The 16,289-nt window shown below is 42.7% G+C and overlaps 1 protein-coding gene across 1 annotated transcript in view; it reads left to right on the forward strand.

Moving 5' to 3' along the window:
• LOC144597863 (cytosolic phospholipase A2-like) overlaps positions 1-16,289 on the forward strand; it is a 99,456-nt gene that overhangs the window by 34,652 nt on the left and 48,515 nt on the right. The window contains exons 3-5 of the mRNA XM_078407577.1: positions 380-461; positions 14,449-14,597; positions 15,101-15,217. Coding sequence (XP_078263703.1) covers positions 380-461; positions 14,449-14,597; positions 15,101-15,217 — 348 coding nt within the window. The remainder of the gene's footprint in view (positions 1-379; positions 462-14,448; positions 14,598-15,100; positions 15,218-16,289) is intronic.

Below are 16,289 nucleotides of genomic sequence, written 5' to 3' on the forward strand. Positions count from 1 at the left end.
ACAAAACCTTTTGAGATAGCACTTTCTGGTCCACAGTAGTTGGACAGGTCCTTCAGCTTGAAATTTGGGACAATGTGTACAGTTACATTGTTTACATTCTAAGTTCAATTGTAGCGTAGACAAACGAGAGATTAGAAGGCAGATCATTCTCTCAAGATCTGCCCATTAAACATGAAAAGGCCTCTAATTGTTGTTAACCACTGTGCATGCTGTTTCTCCATGGTTTTGCAAGGAACGTCAGTCAAAACAGCCACATTGTATATGCCTACAATTTATAAGCTATTTAATCGAATTTTTGAAACATTTTTGAGCTGCTTAGAAAGACCGTGCATAATTTAACCTGGGGTTTTAAACTTGTACTTTCTTGTATGATTTTTAGGTGGAACATCAGGTATCCCATAGATTAATTGTGTGCATTCTACGAGCCACAAAGGTGACCAAAGGAACTTTTGGTGATCTACGTAAGTACATTGTAGGAAACTTTGCCTGTTCCGTTTACTTATTTAATTTACTTATTTAACCTTTAACATGTTATGTGCAATATCTATATACTAAAACTCTCTTTTGTTTGTTTGTTTGTACCCGAAATACAACCAAAACGGTACACGATAGCATGACAATTTTAGGCCCACCTTACTCACCGTCTAATGGTGCTAATGGAAGAAGTTTCATTGAAATCGGTGTTATATTTAAAAGTTATTCACATTTTAAAGTTTAAATCTATCTCCTAGGGAGGGAGGTGGAGGGAGGGAGGGGGGGAGGAGGGATAGAGGGGGGAAGGGAAGGGAGGGGAGGAAGGGGGAAGGGGGGGAGGGAGGAGGAGGAGGGAGGAGGAGGAGGGAGGATAAGGAGGGTTGAGGGGGATGGAGTGGCGGGGAGGGAGGAGAGAGGGAGGGGGGAGGGGAGGGGGGTGGAGGGAGGGAGGGGAGGAGGGGAAGAGGGATACGGGGGAGGGGAGGGGGAGGAGGTAGTGGGAGAGGAGAGGATGCTGCACCAATGCAGGAGAGGTTTGGGCCCAACGGGTCCATTTGGTCTAGTTGTTTGTTAAAGACATCATCTGGATAGACCCCCAAAGTGCAATAAAGTGAGGTGACACAAGAGACTGCAGATGCTCTCCATCTCCCATTGTCTTTATCTAGCACGTCCTCTTGCTTTAATCCACATACTACTCACATATTTCACACACCAGATACCCTCCTTCATCTGATTCTATCTGCTCTTCATCTCTCTCATTTTCACCTTCTTTATGTATCAGAATCCAACACTGGTGACCTTTTTTGTTCCCACTTATCAACCTCTGGCAACTGTCTCCATCTTTACCTTCCCTCCCCCAACTGGCCCCAGCTGCTATTTATTTTCCTTGTCTGCTTCTACATATCGCCTGTCTGCCAGTCTTCCAACTCCACCCACCTCCCTCCCGACTCCATCTGCCCATCATCCATCACCTCTCCTCACTTACCAATCAAGAAGTGTCCTGCCCAAAATGTTGCCTATCCATTCCTTTCACACATCACTTTAGTGATCCATTGAGTTACTCCAATGATCACCCGTTCCCTATCCTACACACTAAGGGCAATTTTACCGAAGCCAATTAACCTACAAACTTGCATGTCTTCGAAATGTGATAGGAAACCGGAGCACCTGGAGAAAACTCATGCGGTCACAGGGAGAACATATCGAGTATAGAAGTTGGGATGTAATGTTAAAATTGTACAGGGCATTGGTGAGGCCGAATCTGGAGTATGGTGTGCAGTTCTGGTCGCCAAATTATAGGAAGGATGTCGACAAAATGGAGAGGGTACAGAGGAGATTTACTAGAATGTTGCCTGGGTTTCAGCACTTAGGCTACAGAGAGAGGTTGAACAGGTTGGGTCTTTATTCTTTGGAGCGTAGAAGGTTGAGGGGGGACTTGATAGAGGTTTTTTAAATTTTGAGAGGGACGGACAGAGTTGACGTGGGTAGGCTTTTCCCTTTGAGAGTGGGGAAGATTCCAACAAGGGGACATAGCTTCAGAATTGAGGGACAAAGGTTTAGGGGTAACATGAGGGGGAACTTCTTTACTCAGAGGGTGGTGGCTGTATGGAATGGGCTTCCGGTGGAAGTGGTGGAGGCTGGCTCGATTTTATTATTTAAGAGTAAATTGGATAGGTATATGGATAGGAGGGGATTAGAGGGTTATGGTCTGAGTGCAGGTAGATGAGACTAGGTCAGGGAGAATGGTCGGCGTGGACTGGTAGGGCCAGACAGGCCTGTTTCCATGCTGTAGTTGTTATATGTTATATGTTATATGTTATACAAAATCCATACTGACAGAAGCTGTAGTCAGCATCGAACCTGGGTCTCTGGCGCTGTAAGCCAGCAACTCTACCGCTGTGTCACGGTGCTGCCCTCAAATGCCCACCACTTTCTGCAGCTGCCGTTGTGCTCCAGAGTTCGAATTTCCAAACCAGGCTGTGATACGTCCAATGTATGCAATCCACTGTATACTTGTTGAAGTTTGATCATGAGTTTGATCACGTGTAGAGAAGTGTTCACTTGGTCTCAGTGAAGTGAGCTTTGCTGATTTTTCGTACAATTTGGATTGAGATGATCTGTTAGTTTAAGTGGTGGAAGTGAGGAAAATAGTTTGATTTTTAAATAATTATATTTGCACAGTGAAAAATACAGTAAGATTAATGTCCTTTATTTCAGTTGTAATCGTGTTTTTTTTATTCCTCTGATACCCATGCCCTTTTGCAGTTGTATAAGTTCCTCTTTCCTTTTCTTCTGTTGGTGCATCCTCCATGGCTGCTCACAAATTGAGTCAGTGGTTCACATGTCTGAGAAGCTCTAGGCTGAAGTCCTGTTGGTTTTGTAGTGCTCCACCTTCACTTGATATTGATCGGGTCAATGTCTCTCAAGGCAGTGTATGGAAATGACTGAGGTGAGAAGTCAGAGTTTCAGTGAACTAAAGAAATCACCTCAGAAGTAGCTTTAAGCTTCTGATGTTTTGTTAAAAAAAATGCGGTGTATATTCACATGATGGCAATTTTCAGAACTGGGAACACTGACGACAGTACTTAAATGAGTTGCTAGAACAGATTGTTCCCGTCCATTTCCCTACAGTTTATACGATGTGATGATAGGGCTGTGGTTCTCAAAGATTTTGAATTAACCCCCCCCCCCCCCTCCCTCCCACTTGTTCACACTCCATAAAATACATGTCACCCCCCCTCCCCCCACCCACCCACCCCTCAATCCCATAACGCGACAATGCCTGAAGATGTCACTGGCCAGACCTTTTAATGAGCTGAGGCTCTCTTGGTAATTTCTGTGGATTGCCAGCAGCTCTGTGGCCAAGTGAGCATCTTTTTGTTCATTTTTACTTCTGTTAAAAAAAAATCATAAGATCATCTTAATATTTTGAAAGCCTCATGGATGCCTGTCGAGACTTTGAGGGGATTGTGCCTCCCCGATAGGGAACCACAGAGAGTATGTCGGCTATATGTACATGAAGCTTGCCTACCTTTGCCAGTCTGAAACCAACATGCCCCCCCCCCCCCCCGTGAACCTCCTTGTGACGGTAATGGGTGCTATTTTCAGGTTATAAATGGCTGTATATGAAGTATACAGTGTTGTAGGAAGGAACTGCAGATGCTGGTTTAAACCGAAGATAGACACAAAATGCTGGAGTAACTCAGCGGGACAGGCAGCATCTCTGGATAGAAGGAATGGGTGACTTTTCGGGTCGAGACCCTTCTTCAGACTGATAGTCAGGGGAGAGGGAGACACAGAGATAAGGAAGTGTAAGATGTGAAAATGAGACAAAGAGGATGGAGATCAAGGGAAATGTAGAATAGATCATTGTTAGCTAGAAGTATACAGGTTCAGCTGGACCATAGGGCAGTTCATTTAAACCAATGATCTTTCCATCTTGATTTCTTTACTGAAGCCTTGAGATCACTTTTAACTAAAACCGAAGCACAGGAAATTCCCACTTTTCTATCCCTTGCCACGGGCAGGTATGACAGGAGAGTGTAGAGGGAACTGTATTCAGTATCTACCCCATCTTGTACCATATCCTCATGCTTTCCAACACCACATGTAGTTCAGTTGTGAAAGCTTTGTTCCTTCATATGGATGGCCGACATCCTGAAAAAAATACAATGGTTCTAGGTTCTACATAGAAACATAGAAACATAGAAAATAGGTGCAGGAGTAGGCCATTCGGCCCTTCGAGCCTGCACCGCCATTCAATATGATCATGGCTGATCATCCAGCTCAGTAGCCTGTACCTGCCTTCTCTCCATACCCCCTGATCCCTTTAGCAAAAAGGGCCACATCTAACTCCCTCTTAAATATAGCCAATGAACTGGCCTCAACTACCTTCTGTGGCAGAGAATTCCACAGACTCACCACTCTCTGTGTGAAGAAATGTTTTCTCATCTCGGTCCTAAAAGACTTCCTTCCCCCTTATCCTTAAGCTGTGACCCCTGGTTCTGGACTCCCCCAACATCGGGAACAATCTTCCCGCATCTAGCCTCTCCAACCCCTTAAGAATTTTATATGTTTCTATAAGATCCCCCCTCAGTCTTCTAAATTCCAGCGAGTACAAGCCCAGTCTATCCAGTCTTTCCTCATATGCAAGTCCCGCCATCCCAGGGATTAATCTGGTGAACCTTCTCTGTACTCCCTCTAAGGCAAGAACGTCTTTCCTCAGGTTAGGAGACCAAAACTGCACACAATACTCCAGGTGCGGTCTCACCAAGGCCCTGTACAACTGCAGCAGAACCTCCCTGCTCCTAAACTCAAATCCTCTTGCTATGAATGCCAACATACCATTCGCTTTCTTCACTGCCTGCTGCACCTGCATGCTTGCTTTCAATGACTGGTGCACCATGACACCCAGGTCACGTTGCATCTCCCCTTCTCCCAATCGGTCACCATTCAGGTAATACTCTGCTTTCCTGTTCTTGCCGCCAAAGTGGATAACCTCACATTTATCCACATTATATTGCATCTGCCATGCATTTGCCCACTCGCCTAATCTATCCAAGTCACTCTGCAGCCTCCTAGCATCCTCCTCGCAGCTAACACTGCCACCCAGCTTCGTGTCATCCGCAAACTTAGAGATGTTGCATTCAATTCCCTCGTCCAAATCATTAATATACACTGTAAATAACTGGGGTCCCAGCACTGAGCCTTGCGGTACCCCACTAGTCACTGCCTGCCATTCCGAAAAGGACCCGTTTATTCCTACTCTTTGCTTCCTGTCCGCCAGCCAATTTTCTATCCACCTCAAAACTGAACCCTCAATACCGTGTGCTTTAAGTTTGTACACCAATCTCCTATGTGGGACCTTGTCGAAGGCCTTCTGAAAGTCCAGATATAACACATCTGTTATACAATAGGTGGTATCTTGGGTAGGAGGATAAGTGGGCTGATCTACAACAAATATCATCGTGAGTTGACTCACAGACAGGCTTGATTTCGGAAAATTAATATGTTCATAACCTCTCAACCATAATTTAAAGCGTTTTCAAATTAACTGACTTGAGAAGATGAATGGGACTTCCTGTAAAATATCTGTACATTTCAGGCCATTACAGCAGCAGGAACCTATTGTTAGTGAGCATCAGCCATTTTTGCATTGCTAGGTTCTGACCCATTACTTGAACTGATTGCCATAAATAATTATTTGTGAATTAACGATAAACATTTCTCACATCAGACTCTGCTTGGTATTGAAGAGTTCGTATGAGGCAAACTCTCAGACACAAGACAGCTGTTCATTCTCTTTTTTTTATTTTTGGAGTATATTCAAATCGACTTCCATGAAAATTTAAAACAGATGCAAAATCCTGGCTTTATGACAGTATTATTTTCCATCCATCTATGTAACTCTTGGTGGGAATATGAAAGAACAAACAAAATAACTTTAGTTAGTGGGGCAGACAGGTGATTCTGTGGTTACAAACGGGACTCCAGGATGGTGAGTTGCCTCCTGGTGCCGAGGTCCAGGGTGTCATGCAGAACATTGGAACAATCTGCAGCGACTGCAGAACATCCTGAAGGGGGAGGGAGAGCGAGCGGCCAGAGTCATTGTGGGAGGACATGGGGTGCGGACCTGAATGTGACAAAAGGTTAAAAAGCAGAATCTAGAGGGTAGGAATCCCTGGATTACCCCCAGTGCAATTTGCTAATGAGGGTAGGAGTAGGAGGATAGGGCTGATGACGGTGTGGCTGAGGAGTTAGTACAGGGGGTGCGATTCAGATTTTTGGACCATAGGGATCTCTCTTGGGCAAACAAAATGTAGAAATGTAGAAACAAAATCTCGACCCAAAATGTCACGCATTCCTTCTCTCCAGAGATGTTGCCTGACCCGCTGAGTTACTCCAGCATTTTGTGTCTATCTTCTGGGGCAAAGGTGAACTGTGCAAGAGGGACAGGTTGCATCTTAACTGAAGGGGGATTAATATCCTTACTGGGAGGTTTGCTAGTGCTTCTCTGGCGGGCGTTAGACTAGAGTGGCAGGTGGGTGGAAACCAGAGTAGAGGGTCTGTAAATGTAGAGGGTCTGTAAATTGAACAACTGATGAGAAGTTAGAGGTTATGACCAGTAAATCTCAAAGGAAGGACAGTCAGGGAAAGTTTAAGGAATGTGGTGAAATTGATGGGTTGAAGTGTGTTTATATCTCAACCTGAATTGAGATACGGCGGAATTGTCTCTTGTGTGTCAGTGATTTTTTTTTTACAGAACCATAGTCTTAACAATAGGAGGGGAAATGGAAAGGAATGTAAAAATGCACCTTGAATCAGCGACTGTTGATAGGGTCCAGGCCAGTAGACAGAGAAAGGGAACACATGCTTGTGATGAAGGTCTGAAGAAAGGTCTCGACCCAAAACGTCACCCATTCTTCTCTCCAGAGATGCTGCCTGTCCCTCTGAGTTACTCCAGCATTTTGTGTCTGCTTGTGATTACACTGAATTAAAGTGGGAGCAGGTTGTGGCCTTATTTATACCCAACTTTCTGCACCTAATTGTAGGTAACATGACTCTGATTTCCACTATTATTGTGTGGAACAGAACGAACAATAATTATTACCTGTTCTTTAAGTGGTTGAGATGAAAGCACATTGTCATTGAAATACTGTATAATTTGGGCATTTTGACAATGTGTTTCATAGTCTGCTGCATTTCTTTTCCTATCTACTATTATAATGAAACCCATGGTATGAGTTACTGAGTGATTTCATAAGAACTATTTTAGAACTGGATTATGGCAGAAAAAGAAAGTAGCGTGTTCATGTTACATCTTTTCTCCCCACAAGCTAACTTCCCGGGCTGCTCCCAGAAAACAACTCAGAGTAAATCATGTTGGTGTAGGACTGGAGTCGCTTCTAAACCGGAACAAGTAAATATATTTGAAGTTCTGACTGTACATTCTGGACCTCTGGATTACTTGTCCGGTACAATCTTCAAGACAAGAAACACTACTTTTGTGCAGGAATTGAGATACAAGAAACCCAGGCAGAAACTTCAAGAACTCTGGTTTCATTCTAGTAACATCTGGCATCTCTGCTATTTAGGATGTAGTAAAAGTGATCTACGAGTGTCAGGGGTTATGTGGAGAAGGCAGCAGAATGGGGTTAGGAGGGAGAGATAGATCAGCCATGATTGAATGGCGGAGTAGACTTGATGGGCCGAATGGCCTAATTCTGCTCCTGTCAGTTATGACCTTATGACGATGATGCCATTGAATGAGAACTGTGTTCCACTAAGTGGAATCCTTCGTGATTAGATTCTTGATCACTGTATTGCACAAGAGCGTCAAGCATATCAACTGCTATAATGCCGAACGTAAAATAGGGAGCCTCGGGCATTGATAGTACTCACCTTCAACATGAACAATAATGCTCAATAACTTCAAAGGCACATTACAGCTCTTGATCAAAAAATAGCTTAATCAGTTGCAGATTATCAAAATGTCTCCTCCGGATATCAGATATTTGATTAGTTTTCTCTCATTTACAGTACATCTCCAGGCTGACCCTTTTGCTTCTTTGCTTGATTCACTGCCATCTACTTTCAACTAACGATCGCCCTCTTTTACCATGTAATCTCCCCCTGCTATCTACTTTACCTCACACTTTCAAATTTATCCGCCTCGCCATTGCATTTCAAAACCTGTTTCTCTCTTGCTATTCTTATTCGTGCTCTCCATCGTAAACAATAACTCTATCCTTTTTCCACAGATGCTGCTTTACCTGTTGAGTAAATTCTGCACATGCTGTTCTTATTTTCACTAATTGAATTGATTGAATACTGTATTGCCACATGTGACAAGTCACAGTGAAATTCTTTGCTTGCATACCCAAGGTATGCGAATAGTCACCCATAAAGGGCGCTTACAAAATGTTACAAAGTACTCCCGTGCCAGGTCCCCCTTTGTTCTCCCCCCCCCTCCCCTCACGGCGGTCCCCCCCACGCCGAGTCCTCCATTGTTCATTGTTCTTCCCCTCCCTCACAACGGTCGCCACACGCTGGGTCCCAATTGTTCTTCCCCCTCCCTCACGTCTTCTCCTTTGTTCCTTCCCTGAGCAGAAATCGCTGTATATTGAAAATCTTAATTCATCATTGTATTTCTAACTGTTAAAAGCCTTGCCCTCAAAATATTACTCGTCCTTCATTGGAAACCAAAATGATGACAGTGCAGCAACTCCGCAGTTTTATAAGGTTAACATTCTACTTGTCGTTCATTTCCTTACTAAAAACAGAGGGCATTTTCTGGTTTTTAATTCAAATTTCAGTCTTTGGATGGTTTCGTTTTTGATTTTTAAAGATAGTTTTAATTGATTTTAACATTGCCTTGTAGAAAGCGGCCGCTGCTTAGAGCATGTTTGTGAGAAATGCGTCTTTAGTTTAAATTTTGCAGAAAACATTTCAAAATTTAGCAGCCCAGCCACATTAACAAATAGTCCCGTGATGAACTGGGCTCAGGAGGGATTGTTTTTGGCAAAAGATCTAGCAGCATTTCTCTGCAGAGGAGCTTATCACCAAATGCATGGAAAAGCAAATTCACTGTGCTTGTGTTAAATGGGAAAACATGTTGAAGGATGTTCTCAAACTGTTTTTATTATTTATGGCTACATAGTGCAGAATTGTCTGCCCTCTACTTGACATTTCCAAATTGTAAAACTTTGTAAAGCATTCTACTTCACCAAAATAGAGATTTTCCAGACTATCTTCGTCTATGTTTTAACAAGATCCACAAATATTGGTGCCATAATTTGCCACCATTATGCCACCATTAATTGTGATGTTTGATTCAGTATTTCAATGCTAGCTTACAAAATCTTTTGCGACAATGTGAATGATGTTGTTGGAGCAAAAAACATTGATCCTAAGACATGAAATTGTGACCTTCCACATGAGCAATTTAAGTTCATGTAAATTAAAGAGGATCAGAATTTTTAGAAATGTCAATCCCACCAAGTGAAAATATGATCCAGTAGATGTTATAAATGCTTTAACCTTCCTTCAGGGAAGCCTAACTGCCAATCTTACTTGGAATAATCTAGATGCAACCCCAGACGCACCAAAACTGTTAACTTTTAACTTCCTCCTTAGTTAAGTGGTAAATTGGACTGGACGAATAATATTTGCACTGCTCGTGACATCTACAGAAAGTGTTATTGAAAAGTGTACATTTTTTTACAACTGGGCAGAGTTTGAATTAAATGTCCTGTTATATCTGATCTGGCTGTATCCTGAATAATTTTATATAAATATAAATTCCACTTAACATTCAGTTTATTTTCTCTTTGCTCTAGTTGTACTTGCGTACGGTTTGATTGTGCTCGTGTGTGGTATGATTTGCCTGTATAGCACTCCAAACCTTTTCTTCATCTGATCTCTGTGCACATGACAGTAATAAACCCATGCCAATGCCAATAAATCTGAGGTCATTCAGTCACCTTAGCAATGCGTCACTACAGACCCAGACATAAAACCGTCATGTTAACAATTTCCATTACATTTGCCTGTAAGACTAAGATCAAATCTCTTCCTTGCTTGTGCTTGCCAATGACTAATGCACCTTTCCGCACTTGTAATAATGCAGATGAATTTAAAATATGTTTGTTGGATCTTCAGGGGCAGTGCAACATGTTACCCAATATTTAATTCTATTTAATTTTTTTCTTTCCTTGGCAAACAAAAGTCGTCCATCCACCAAATGTGCAGCATTGTGTTACAATTGTGTTCTTTAACTGCCATCCAATACTGTGTGGCACCTTCAGTCACATTAATTTCTGAATGCCCCTCTGCCGTGCAAGATGTCCTGCCTGAATTCCTCTATATCTTTCCATTTCTTCACAATTGAATAGCAGCAATAAATGATACTTGATGCTCATCCTAGGAAAGATGGACAAATAGCTGTGACAATGATGCATTTCAGTCCAGCATATAGAGGCCCGGGAAGTGGATCCATTCCCTGCCCTAGATACTTTGCAGCATGGTCTTTTTTAACAATGTTACTGTGGGCGCTCAAAATAAAATCCATCCCTCATAATTCATCGTCGTGGCTATCCCTCGAGGTCGCAGATGATGGTCTACATTCCGTTGTAGTATTCACTGCTTCCGTGCGGGTTCTTGACTAGGAGCTTCCAGCCATCACTTAGCCTGATCCCATCACCCTTCCCCGATCACCGAAAGTCTTGAGTGAAGTTTTGTGCTGCTCACAGAACGAAGACGCCTGTGCTTGTGTTTTTTTAACGTGTACTTGATGTTGCACTCCAAGAAGCACACGGCCCTTCACAAATCAATCAACTAATTCCAATGGCAAGGAAAGCAAGACGATTGGAGCTGATAGATCTGTTGCAGCCTTCATTCGCCTTCACAGCCGTTGAGTTCAAGATAACTTTGTCCGCCTGGTCCGCCTTTGAGGTCTTGTAGGTTGGATCGTTGTTAGTCCGGACACTCATCCTCGACCTTACCGCCATGGGTGGCCCTACCAGAAGCTAGTGCTTCCAACGGCTTCGCTCTCGGAATCATGAGGACATGCAAACCTCTTCACCACAACACGGTGAACGATCCTCATAATTAATACTCCACAAACTAATGACCGTACAATTTCCAAAAAAGCATCTAAGAGCAGAAATGGTATAGCTCTTAGCATCGAGATATGTTACACTGATGCTAAATTTATTCCAAATATTGAAGTATATGAATCATATATTTTTATAGTATGTGTAGTTTTTAATTAAAAAATGTTTTTGTGCACTTAATTTACGAAGTAGATTCTAATCTGTTCTTCATCAGCATTGCTTTTTATACTCTGGCATTTGGTTACATGAATAATTGCTTTCTGGTCTATTTAAATGCACCGTTTGATTCTTCAAGGCAATGAATTGTCTATAAAAGACAACCTAAAGGAATTATCACTACAGATTATCTCTTGCCGTGTACATTGACATAATGGCATTTCTCAGACCAGAGAAAACTAATGATTGTGCTTGAAGTGGGTGTCCCAGAACAGATTGTTCCTGTCCCCTGTCCATAGAGTATATGATGTGTTGATAGGACAATAGTTCTCAAAATTTTTGAATGAACACCCCACTTGTCCACACCACAGTCTTGTTCACTGCCCTTTTCCCCTTCTCCCCCACCCCCACCCACCACCACCACGTCTCCTGGGAATAATGCAGAAGTTGCAGGATCAATTTATCCCAAAGAGGAGGAAAGATTCTAAGGGGAGTAAGAGGCACCCGTGGCTGACAAGGGAAGTCAAGGACAGCATAAAAATAAAAGAGAAGAAGTATAACATAGCTAAGAAGAGTGGGAAGCCAGAGGATTGGGACTCTTTTAAAGAGCAACAGAAGATAACTAAAAAGGCAATACGGGGAGAAAAGATGAGGTATGAGGATAAGCTGGCCAATAATATAAAGGAGGATAGTAAAAGCTTTTTTAGGTATGTGGAAAAAAAATAGTCAAGGCAAATGTGGGTCCCTTGAAGACAGAAGCAGGGGAATTTATTATGGGGAACGAGGAAATGGCAGACGAGTTGAACCGGTACTTTGGATCTGTCTTCACTAAGGAAGATACAAACAATCTCCCAGAAGTTCTAGTGGCCAGAGATCCTAGGGTGACGGAGGAACTGAAGGAAATTCACATTAGGCAGGAAATGGTGTTGGGTAGACTGATGGGACTGAAGGCTGATAAATCCCCAGGGCCTGATGGTCTGCATCCCAGGGTACTTAAGGAGGTGGCTCTAGAAATTGTGGATGCATTGGTGATCATTTTCCAATGCTCTAAAGATTCAGGATCAGTTCCTGTGGATTGGAGGGTAGCTAATGTTATCCCACTTTTTAAGAAAGGAGGGAGAGAGAAAATGGGAAATTATAGACCAGTTAGTCTGACATCAGTGGTGGGGAAGATGCTGGAGTCAATTATAAAAGAAGAAGTTGCGGAATATTTGGATAGCAGTAACAGGATTGTTCCGAGTCAGCATAGATTTACGAAGGGGAAATCATGCTTGACTAATCTTCTGGAATTTTTTGAGGATGTAACTAGGAAAATTGACTGGGGAGAGCCGGTGGATGTGGTGTACCTCGACTTTCAGAAAGCAAAGAGTGGGGATAAATGGGTCCGTTTCAGAATAGCAGGCAGTGACTAGTGGGGTACCGCAAGGCTCGGTGCTGGGACCGCAGCTATTTACAATATACATTAATGACTTGGATGAAGGGATTAAAAGTACCATTAGCAAATTTGCAGATGACACAATGCTGGGTGGTAGTGTGAACTGTGAGGAAGATGCTATAAGGTTGCAGGGTGACGTGGACAGGTTGTGTGAGTGGGTGGATGCATGGCAGATGCAGTTTAATGTGGATAAGTGTGAGGTTATCCACTTTGGTGGTAAGAATAGGAAGGCAGATTGTTATCTGAATGGTGTCAAGTTTGGAAAAGGGGACGTACAATGTGATCTGGGTGTCCTAGTGCATCAGTCACTGAAAGGAAGCATGCAGGTACAGCAGGCAGTGAAGAAAGCCAATGGAATGTTGGCCTTCATAACAAGAGGAGTTGAGTATAGGAACAAAGAGGTCCTTCTGCAGTTGTACAGGGCCCTAGTGAGACCGCACCTGGAGTACTGTGTGCAGTTTTAGTCTCCAAATTTGAGGAAGGATATTTTTGCTATTGAGGGCGTGCAGCATAGGTTTACTAGGTTAATTCCTGGAATGGTGGGACTGTCATATGTTGAAAGACCGGAGCGACTAGGCTTGTATACACTGGAATTCAGAAGGGTGAGAGGGGATCTTATCGAAACTTATAAGATTATTAAGGGGTTGAACACATTAGAGGCAGGAAACATGTTCCCAATGTTGGGGGAGTCCAGAACCAGGGGCCACAGTTTAAGAATAAGTCAAGTCAAGTCAATTTTATTTGTATAGCACATTTAAAAACAACCCACGTTGACCAAAGTGCTGTACATCTGTTTAGGTACTAAGGAAAAAACGAAACATACAGTAGCACGCAAACCTAACAGCACATACAGAACAGTTCACAGCGCCTCCTCAATGAGCCTCAAACGCTAGGGAGTAGAAATAGGTTTTGAGCCTGGACTTAAAGGAGTCGATGGAGGGGGCAGTTCTGATGGGGAGAGGGATGCTGTTCCACAGTCTAGGAGCTGCAACCGCAAAAGCGCGGTCACCCCTGAGTTTAAGCCTAGACCGCGGGATAGTGAGTAGCCCCAAGTCGGCCGACCTGAGGGACCTGGAGTTAGAGAGGGGGGTTAGAAGATTTTTGAGGGGGGGGAATGTCCATTTAGGGCTTTATACGTGAATAGGAGGAGCTTGAAGTTGATTCTGTAACGTACAGGGAGCCAGTGGAGAGAGGCCAGAATCGGGGTGATGTGGTCCCTTTTACGGGTACCCGTCAGGAGTCTCGCTGCGGCGTTTTGGACCAGGGGTGGGCCATTTAGAACGGAGATGAGGAAAAACTTTTTCAGTCAGAGAGTTGTAAATCTGGGGAATTCTCTGCCTCAGAAGGCAGTGGAGGCCAATTCTCTGAATGCATTCAAGAGAGAGCTAGATAGAGCTCTTAAGGGGGTATGGGGAGAAGGCAGGAACGGGGTACTGATTGAGAATGATCAGCCATGATCACATTGAATGGTGGTGCTGGCTCGAAGGGCCGAATGGCCTACTCCTGCGCCTATTGTCTATTTTCTATTGTCCATCCCTTAACCCGAAAATCTGTGATAATATTGTGCGCTATATCTTTTAATGTGCTGAAGTTCTCCTGGGAATGTCAGCAGGCCTGCAGGCCTAGTGTGCTGAGCATATTTTGTATTCACTTTTACTTATTAAAAAAAAATTCTAACCAGATCATCTCAAAGAATTATGGCTCGGGGATAAATGGCTTTGCATGTAGGCATGATTGGGCTGTGACATTGTTTCTGTTCTATCTGTTCAGTTGATACTCCTGACCCTTATGTGGAACTGTTCATCCCCACGGCACCAGAGGGTCGGAAACGGAGCAAATATCTCAACAATGTTGTCAACCCTGAGTGGAATGAGACCTTTCAATTTATTCTTGATCCAGACGAAAAGAATATTATGGAGGTAGCGTATCCTGCTTTCTGATAACAGGGTTATAAATGTGGTCTATCACTGTTGACGTGTAATAAAGTTAGAATGTAGTTTAAATGAAAGTGTTACATTTATTGGGGAAAACAACAAATCCTGAAAGAGTGTTATAGCATTGCTGCCCATGTATGAATGAAAGCCATTTTGATGAAACGTGTTAGCAAATATTTGGTTACATTAAGGTCATTATTCCCTTCCTCGCATATTCAAATTCTAACCCAGATTCTCTTGATGGAGGGTGGATCCTCTTGTGATCTGATCCTAAAATTGAGATATCAATTGTGACTGATTTTTACTTTTTGATATAATAACTATTACCCTCTCCCCAATCTCTCTGCCTCCTATTGTATAGATGAGATTTTATGCTTGAATCAGGAATTCTGTTCCCTGGGGCAAAGTTGGGGTGTTATTTTAATCTGGTACTTCCGTGTATTACTTTTCATATTTGAGTTTCACAGATTTAATGTGGACTTTTTCAGATTACTTTAATGGATGCAAATTACGTGATGGATGAAACTTTGGGCACAACATCTTTTAATATCGGAGAGAATATTAAAGCAGGAAACAAGAAGGAATTTTCATTTGTCTTCAATAATGTAAGTATATTTTAAAAACAAAATGTAAAATTGTGCAAGTATGATATACCATAAAGTCTTGGGATAAACTCTGATAGCTATCTCACAACTCACTTAATTTCTTTCTTCCCCAGAAATGCATCATCTTTTCAATCTTCATACCTTCTGTCTAAACATCCTTCCCCACTAAATTCTTCACAATTCTTGCACTTAACGATAGCCCTCCAATTGATTTTCTCCATTATTCCTAGCTTCATACATTTGAACACTTGTCCTTGGTTCAAAGCCATTTGTCCAGTACAATTAGATGTCAATTCTTTGAAAGAATTGGTATTGAAATTGAAAGGTCAGCTCCACTATTTGCATTTCCATTTCCACAATGGATTGATTTATCAGTTCGTCCTTTTCTCTTTTTAGTTGACTGGCCTTGATTATTAAAGTGTGGGCTAGCAGATGGATAGACCCAGAAGGGATGGAAATTCTAAACCAAAGCTTCTGCTACTGAATTGGGGCCCTTTACTTAGGGAGAAATTATGCAGCTGCTAAATGTCTCCTGGTTTTTTTTCCCCCTTTAATTAAGCTGTCTTACGTTTGAGGGGGGAAATAATGCAGATTCCCTGAACCGGATGATTCTTGGTAAATGTTGATAAATCCAGTAATTCTGATCCTGCAAGATTTCTGACAAATTCTGATAATTTATTTATTTTTAATTTATTTACAATAGATGCAGGAGTAGGCCATTCGGTCCTTCGAGCCAGCACCGCCATTCAATGTGATCATGGCTGATCATTCACAATCAGTACCCAGTTCCTGCCCTCTTCCCATATCCCCTGATTTCGCTATCATTAAGAGCTCTATCTAACTCTCTCTTGAAAGCATCCAGAGAATTGGCCTCCACTGCCTTCTGATGCAGAGAATTCCACAGATTTACAACTCTCTGACTGAAAAAGTTTCTCCTCATCTCCGTTCTAAATGGCCTACCCCTTATTCTTAAACTCTGGCCCCTGGTTCTGGATTCCCCAGGAACATGTTTCCTGCATCTCTCGTGTCCAATCCCTTAATAATCTTATATGTTTCAATAAGATCCATTCTC

This window comes from Rhinoraja longicauda, chromosome 11 (assembly GCF_053455715.1).
Source record: "Rhinoraja longicauda isolate Sanriku21f chromosome 11, sRhiLon1.1, whole genome shotgun sequence".
NCBI lineage: Eukaryota > Metazoa > Chordata > Chondrichthyes > Rajiformes > Arhynchobatidae > Rhinoraja > Rhinoraja longicauda.